The sequence below is a fragment of the Eulemur rufifrons genome, chromosome 29, assembly GCF_041146395.1.
Source record: "Eulemur rufifrons isolate Redbay chromosome 29, OSU_ERuf_1, whole genome shotgun sequence".
In the NCBI taxonomy this organism is placed as follows: Eukaryota; Metazoa; Chordata; class Mammalia; order Primates; family Lemuridae; genus Eulemur; species Eulemur rufifrons.
In genome coordinates this window covers 89513788-89521971 of record NC_091011.1, presented here as the reverse complement: position 1 = coordinate 89521971, position 8184 = coordinate 89513788, and the positions used below count along the sequence as shown (strand labels likewise).

Below are 8184 nucleotides of genomic sequence, written 5' to 3'. Positions count from 1 at the left end.
AAATCACCACTGACAAGTCTGTAAGGAACTTAGCTCAGTGCCTGGGATTCAGTAAGCACTCTATGAATGTTAGCTATCAGTGTTACTGCTCTTTTTCTTATTAGGGTATGCTCCCAATTATCCAAGGATGACTGTGATAGTCTATTATTAGCTTAGAAATCTTTTCATTAGGTAAAAAGCATTTAGAGGTACTGCTTTCTGAACTGTCACCAACATACATTAGTTCCTAAATCTAATGTCATCTAGACTATAAGCCATTCCACAACTGTCAAGATATCTGTTCTAGAAATCTTGCTCATTTCTACATTTCCTTAGCTCAAAGCTGTTGATCAGGACAACAAAGACCAAGTTGGTGATAATGACTGAGTGATGAAATAGTGATCAAAGGTACAGATGAAGCTAGTGTAACAAAGAAGGGAGGGGCCAAAGGAGAGCATAAGTAGCAGGGGGTTCAGAGCAAAACCCAGGACACTGTCTCCCTGAGCTAAGGTGGGGAATCCTGTCCCCCACATCCCTGGCCTCAGAAACTGGGTGGGGAAGATAAGTCCTGAAACTAGATCTCCCTTTCCATAGACAACTGAATTACCTTCAAGCAGATGTGCTTCTAGGGGCAGCAGATAGAGGGATTTGGATCTAGGAGTCTAAGGAATGAAATTTTGTTTTCCCTCCCTGAAAGGCCTCAATGGAGGCACAATACCCCACCTTCCCTGGAGGAGAAGGGCTTCCATCTACCTATCTGGAGTCATCTCCCTCCCTCCCCTGTTTATGCCCAGAGCTGCTTTTCAATCCCATGGAGTGCCCCCATACCTAACCATATCCACTGAATTCCACCAGGTGTTCTGGAGGAGACAACTGAGCTAAGGGCTCCAAATTCTGCTGATCTTCTTCAACATATCACACAGAAAGAGCTGGACCTCATGAATTTTATCTTCTATTTAAGTATTCTTGCTGGTATGTACCCAAGACCCCCTACTGTATTCTGTAACACATAGCTTAATGTACGATGGGGTAAGGCAGAGGCAGGATGTGTGACGGGTGCAGAAGAAAAGTCAAGAAACACTGTCATGAGCAGAATTAGGGGACTCCCCTCCTAGACTCTATCCAGAGGCTTTCAAGACAGGCTGAGCCTGCCCCTCTAGTGCTAAGCTATGAGGTAGGTTAAGGCACGCACACCTGCCTTGGAGAATGCTCAACAGTGAGTGTTCTCCACCTTCTTATTCAAAAATGTGTGCCTCATCACCCTCTGAGAAAGTCCCAGTGTGGTCAGAAGAATAGAGAACACGTTTTGACCTTTTCCAACACTTTAAAGACTCAGGATGCAGGGGATGGAGAAGCTGGAAACAGAAGATCAAAGACTAGGGCCCTATTTTCTGCAATCCCTGCCTTCCATGAAGTTCTGATGGCAGAATTTTATGGTGAGGCATTTCTCACCACTCCCTGACTGCCTAGGTTGTATCACATACTGGGTAAGTTAATTAATCATTTTGTGCTTCGGTTTCTTTAAAATGAGGGTATTACTACCTACATTATAGAGTTACTGTGAAGATTACATAAATCCAGGCAAAGCATATAGAACAATGCCTGATACAGAGTTCAATGTCTCCTTTCCTTATTAATCATCTAACCTGTTCCCCTTGGGGTTTCTAACTGTGTGATCACACAGAGAAGGGTGTGGGGAGGTGCAAGCCTAGGCTTAGGGAGGATTAACAGAAGTACTGAGAGCAGCCAAAACAAGAACAGTACTGGCCTTCCTCCCTTTCACTCACCAGGGTATTTCAAAAATAATTTATTTATAAAAACATTATATGTTCATATTAGAAAATTTAGAAATTTCAAAAGTAGAAAAAAATAGGTTTAATTCATAGTCTCCCCTCCCAGTTAATACATGCTAGCACCTTGTTTAAATTTACTCCCAGACTTTATATATATATTTGCATTTAAATGATTTATTTTTGTTTAGACAATTGGATTATGTTACATACATTTTTATTGCTATTTTAGCTTAAAGAAGTTTTATTAACATTTTCTTTGCTGTTTAATATATTTTATAAATACAACTTTTAATATATGATGTTCCACTTGTTCATGTGCTTTCTTTTTGAGACAGAGTCTTGCTCTGTCACCCCGGCTAGAGTGCAGTGGTGTCATCGTAGCTCACTGCAACCTCAAACTCCTGGGCTCAAGCAATCCTCCTGCCTCAGCCTCCCAAGTAGCTGGGACTACAGGCATGCACCAAGACACCCGGCTAATTTTTCTACTTTTAGTAGAGATGGGGTCTCACTCTAGCTCAGGCTGGTCTCTCCTGAGCTCAAGCTATCTTCCCGCCTCAGCCTCCCAGAGTGCTAGGATTATAGGTGTGAGCCACCATGCCTGGCCCTTCATGTGCTTCTTTATTTCAACGTCCAATATTGTATTGGACATTTATGTTTCTGATGTTCAGCTATTATAGTGCTAAAATGAGCACACTTATTCATAATCTTTGTCTATATCTGATTTTTTCTTTAGAATGGATTCTTAGATTGGAATGACTAAGTCACAGGTTATAAATTTACAATTACAATTCCTTTTTTTTTCTTTTACCTTTTACACATCCCACCTTGTGCAACAATTTACAATTTTTTTTAATTTTTAATTTTTTTTGTTTCAGCATATTACAGGGATACAAATGTTTAGGTTATGTATATTGTCTTTGCCCCGCCCACAGGAGAAAAATTTATAATTCTTGAAGCCTATTTTTAAATTGCTTTTCAAGAAGATAGAATCAATTTACAAGCAGTGAATGAAGGTCTTTCTCATTATACTTTCTTAGATTGCATATCATCAATATTAAACAGAAATTATTATAAATATTAGATGAAATAGTGTGTCCTTTTAATTTATATTTTTATTAGGAAAAAAAGTCAAATATATTCACATTTTCTGGCTAATTGATTACTTCTTTAAAATCATCCATATTCCCTTTCAACTAGGAAATTGTTGATTGTCTTGTTTTAACATATGTTAAGAATATTCATTATTTTCTCAGGGACATCTTTCTTTGCTCACTCATCTGTGCAGAAAGAAGATCATGCTCCCTATTTAGTATACCTAAAGTCTCACTTCAATCCCTGTGTGGGTGTCCTCATCAAAACCCAATGGGTACTGGCCCCAGCTCACTGCTACTTACCGTGAGTATTGGGCATCCCCACTTTCTGAAATAGCTACTATTCATTCTAGACCAGTGGTTCTTAGATAGGGGTAACTTCCCCCCCATGATACATTAGGCAATGTCTGAGGATATTTTTGGTTGTCACAACCAGGAAGCAATGCTATCGGCATCTAGCAGGTAGAGGCCAGTGCAAAAATACTGCTTAATATCCTACAGTGCACAGCATAGTTCCCCACAATAAAGACTTGTCCAGCCCAAAATGTTGATAGTGCCACTGCTGAGGAACCCTTTGATACATATTATTCCTCCTTAGTCTCCAATCAGTTTTTTCAACCCTTTTTACTTGTAATATAAATGCATTTTATCAGTTAAGGGCCCAGAAGGTAAAAACTGATAATGCACTCAAACTGGGTAAATTGAGGAGAGTTTTAAAAAGGAACTAATGGCAAGGGTATGAGATATTAAAGGGAAAACACGAAGAATAGTTCTGTACCACCTGGGTTATTACTAAGGAAATGCAGTGACCACCCCTAGGCCTAAAGGGGTGAATGGTTTCAAGGAAAATAGACAGAGACAGAGAATCATGTAAGAGACTACTTGATAGAAATTGTAACCTGTGGTCAAGGGACATAGCCAATCTGTGGCAACACTGCATGGAGGAAGCTAGGAGGACAAATACTCCAATCTCACTCTTTTTCTTCCAGTTTCCTTCTGGTGCTTCCTATTGGCCAAAATCCAATGGGAAGCAAGAGGACAAGAAAGCTCATTGATTTATGTCACACATGTCACATATGTCACCTTCCACAGGTGCACAGCAGGGTAGACTAGGGTTGTTAGTGCATCAGTTAGTGAACCAAACAGATACCCAGCCTCAGATCATCTTATTCTTCTGGACAGGCTAGAGCTGGAGAGGAGGGGAAATTATTTGACTACATCATTTTCCTCTTCACTACATTAAGGGTGCTACATGAAAACATAGTGGTCAAGGGCTCCACCACTTACTATCTGACGATGGGTGAATTACTCCTATGTGCCTCCATTACTTCATGTGTACAATGAGGATAAAAGTAGGATCTGCTGCATAGATTTGTGAGTTAAATGAGATAATCTAGATAAAGCACTTGGCAGAGTACCTGGCACATTGTAACATTCAGTATCTTAGCAACGATGATGATGATCATCATCATCATTGTCATAGTGATTACATCCAACCCCTTCTCTCTCCAGAAATCTGAAAGTGATGCTGGGAAATTTCAAGAGTAGAGTCAGAGATGGGACAGAGCAGACAATTAACCCTGTCCAGATCATCCGCTACTGGAACTACAGTCATAGCTCCCCGCAAGATGACCTCATGCTCATTAAGCTAGCTAAGCCTGCTGCCTTCAACCACAAAGTTCAGCCCCTTCCCATTGCCACCAGCAATGTCCGGCCAGGCACTGTCTGCCTGCTCTCAGGTTTGGACTGGAGCCAACAAAACAGTGGTGAGTGTACCTCTCACAGCAAATAAGGACCATCAATTATCCTTGAAGAGAAGCATCCATCTCTTCGTAACTGTGAGAAGGGAGGAGAGGAGAATAGGTGGAGATTCAAGGGAGTTGCTATGAGTGGTCTGGCAAAAACAGACCTGCCCAGAAGAACAAAGCTCTTTCTTTCCCAGGGTGTCTAACGCCCCATTGCCTCTGCCAGGCTTTGGCAGCTGGAGCCACCAGGCCATCTTACTATGCACAGAGGTCATACGTACCATTCCTGATTGTCAGAGTCACAATTCACATGTAAAAGACACTTCCAAGAACTTGATTCAGGCCACTTATTCCTCCAAGATAGGCCATGGAGTAAAAAGAAAACTCTACTTTTTCAAAACCCTTGGGATTAACTCTCATAACCATGCTCAAGATCATTCCTTCCCTTTTTCTCATTCCTTATTTTCTTTAGACTCACACAAAAATACATCAGTTGAAATAGAGGGTGGTGGTTAAGAGGATTAAATAACAATTGTCAACAAGATGTTTTCTTTTATCCCTGTCTCCTCAGGCAGACACCCTGACTTACGGCAGAACCTAGAGGCCCCAGTGATGTCTGATAAGGAGTGCCAAAAAACTGAACAAGGAAAAAGCCACAGGAACTCCTTATGTGTGAAATTTGTGAAAGTATTCAGCCGAATTTTTGGGGTACTTTTTTCTCTATATTCAGCTTTCGTTTATGTGCATGTGCCCAGTTAACTATATAATCATGATATAAACAATTTTTTGAAGTTCTAAGTAATTTCTTGAGAATTTGACATGGCTGTTGCAAAGCCACCACTGTTTCTTCAGTAATGGGCTCTCCTTGCAGGGTACCTCTATTCATTAAAGGGCATCAGGTAGTATCTCTAGTTAAATACACTTTGCTAGGTGTTTGTTCTCATAGCTGCAAGTAAAATAGTAAAATTAGCCACTGCTTAAAAAAAATTTCAAACTTTTCACAAGCTGAAACTGGCTTCACCACTTCAGAAAATGGAGTTTGACTCATTTTACATGTGATTTCTAGAGAAGTTGTTCTCCGACTTTCTCGAGATCACACAAGGCTAGTTACAGAAAAGCTTGAAAAAGGACCCAAGCTTCCCCTCCCCCGATTCAGTGCTCTTTTCAAGACACAGCATGCTGCCTATAGGCAGGTCTCACCCAAGCTGGGGGCTAGAGAGGGTTCCTGTGAGGAGAAGATCTCACTCTCTCTCTCTCTCTCTCCCCCCCCCACCCGCCCCCCACCTTCCTCCGTCCCTCCCTCCCTCTCTCCCTCCATCTCTTCATGATCTCTGGCAGGAGGTCGCTGTAGCTACTGTCATCTGCAAAAACAAGCTCCAGGGGATTGAAGTTGGGCATTTCATGGGAGGAGACGTTGGCATTTACACCAATGTTTACAAATATGTATCCTGGATTGAGAAAAACACTAAGGACAAATGAGACCCTACGTCACCCTCTGCATTCCATTGGCTCTGTCAGTGACTGTGTAAGCTGATGTTTTTCTCTTAACTCAAAATCTCCAAATAAAAATCTTTGGATGCAGCATACCAATAGCTTATGTTTTCTTTTTTGTCTCTGTATCTTTAATGATGTGAAGAATCAAGAACAAAATACGAAATGAGCACTGACTATACTGTACTATAGGTTATATTCATTATCTCATTTAATGTACATAACAAACCTTTGAGGTTATCTTTTATCCCCACTTTACAAATGAGAAAATTAAGACTAAAAGAGGTTACTTTACATTACCCATAGCTGGTAGATATCAGAGCCTAGAATGGGACCCAAAATTGTCAGATTCTAAATCCTGTGCTCCTAGCCTCAGTTTATGGGGGAATCTGTGGCATCACAACAGATGTTGATTCCTAGTTCCCTGTTACCTCTCTTATAATACCATTCAAAGGACTTGAAGCTCTCACTTGTGTATAAGATCCTGGGTACTAGAATAAGCTCTCCTAAGAAAAGCCATGCCTCATCTCAGTGCTATTATACATCGATTGCAGTGTGCTGCAGAGACAGAGCCAGCGGAAGAGTGGAAAGTAAAAAAAGAAAACTTCAGGACAGGGTCAATAGCCATAAATCAAGTCCAAGAGGAAGTCTGGCAGCTCCAGAGCAAAGTGATGATGTCATCTAGATGCAAGGGTATAATTCCAGGGCAGTAGCAGAGTTTGAAAGGCAGAGATGGCTGAGAGAAAGCAAAGGGCAGAAACCGGGATTAGCCATAGACCCTAGCAAAGGCAGGAAAGCCGGTAGCAGTCCTCTACTTGAGAAATTGGTAAAGCCCCACTATAGACAATGTTTATGCCTCCCCAAAATTCATATGTTGAAACCTAATCCCCAAAGTGATGGTATTTGGAGGTGGGGACTTTGAGAGGTGATTAGGTCATGAGGATTCTGCCCTCATAAATGGGATTAGTGCTCTTATAAAAGAGGCTTCAGAGAGCTCCCCTCCCCCTCATACCATGTGAGGTTACAGCAAGACAGCAGTTTATGAACCAGGAAGCAGGCTCTTACCAGACACTAAATCTGCTGGAGCCTTGATCTTGAACTTCCCAGCCTCCAGAACTGCGAGAAATAAATTTGTGTTGTTTATAAGTCATCCAGTGTATGGTATTCTCTTATAGCAGCTCAAACACACTAAGACAAGTATCTCTCCAGATTTCCAAAATCTGGAAGTAATATAGGAATTCTGGATACACAAGAGACTGGGACATACAGGATGGGTAAAGTAAACTCCCAGCAGGTAAAGATTCAAGACACAACTGCACATTATCTTTGGGTACTATTTTCTACTCTCATAGTTTAAAATACAATCTATACTTTAATGAGTTTTATAGTAGGTAGAATAATGGCCCTGCAAAGATATCTAATCCTGTGCATATAATATAATCATATGTGATTATGGTTAGGGACATTGAGATGGGAAGATTATCCTGGATTATCTGGTGGACCCAATGTAATCACTTGGGCCCTTAAAAATAGAAAAGGCAGGCAGAAGATTTGGTTGGAAAGATGCAACAGAGGAGGCAAGAGAGATTTGAAGCACGTGAAGGACCTGACTGCCATCACAGGCTTTGAAAATGGAGAAAGGGGGCAATAGAGCAAAAAATGTGAGCAGTCTCTAGAAGCTGGGAAGGGCCCTCAGCTGAAAACTGGCAAGGAAATGGGGAATTTAGTCCTATAATCACAACTGCATCAAACTTTATACTGAATTCTGTACTGAATAGAACTGAATCCTACAAATAATCTGAATGAGCAAGGAAATGAATTCTCCCCATAAATGAATGTAACTCTCTTGATGCATTGATTTTAGCCCAGTAAAATCTTCGCCACACTTCTGACCCACAGTACCATAAGATAATAAATTTGTGTTCTTTTAAGCTTCCTATGGTAATTTGTTACAGCAGCCATAGAAAATAATAGATTTTAAAAGCCACATATCTAAACAGAGTTGCTTTTTTTATAATGGTAGGTAAAGATCTTCAATGCCTCCTCATTGCCCTGAGAATAAATTCTAAACTCTTTCAAATGGTA

The 8184-nt window shown here is 40.8% G+C and overlaps 1 protein-coding gene across 2 annotated transcripts; it reads left to right on the top strand.

Moving 5' to 3' along the window:
- Positions 1 to 917: 917 nt before the first annotated feature.
- PRSS37 (serine protease 37) lies at positions 918 to 6087 on the top strand. Of its 2 annotated transcripts, none has more exons than XM_069462376.1 (5): positions 918 to 951; positions 3026 to 3167; positions 4376 to 4626; positions 5180 to 5316; positions 5947 to 6087. In XM_069462376.1, exons 1-5 carry the CDS (start codon positions 918 to 920, stop codon positions 6085 to 6087), a joined length of 705 nt encoding a protein of 234 aa, XP_069318477.1. The 2 variants fall into 2 exon arrangements, with proteins under 2 accessions (XP_069318477.1, XP_069318476.1); XM_069462375.1 differs by having other exon boundaries at positions 4376 to 4629.
- Positions 6088 to 8184: the final 2097 nt, after the last annotated feature.

Coding starts and splice junctions, on each gene's coding strand:
- PRSS37 (XM_069462375.1), top strand. CDS start 918: ATGAATTTTATCTTCTATTTAAGTATTCTTGCTG. Junction 952..3,025: donor CTATTTAAGTATTCTTGCTG/GTATGTACCCAA, acceptor TTATTTTCTCAG/GGACATCTTTCTTTGCTCAC. Junction 3,168..4,375: donor CCAGCTCACTGCTACTTACC/GTGAGTATTGGG, acceptor TTCTCTCTCCAG/AAATCTGAAAGTGATGCTGG.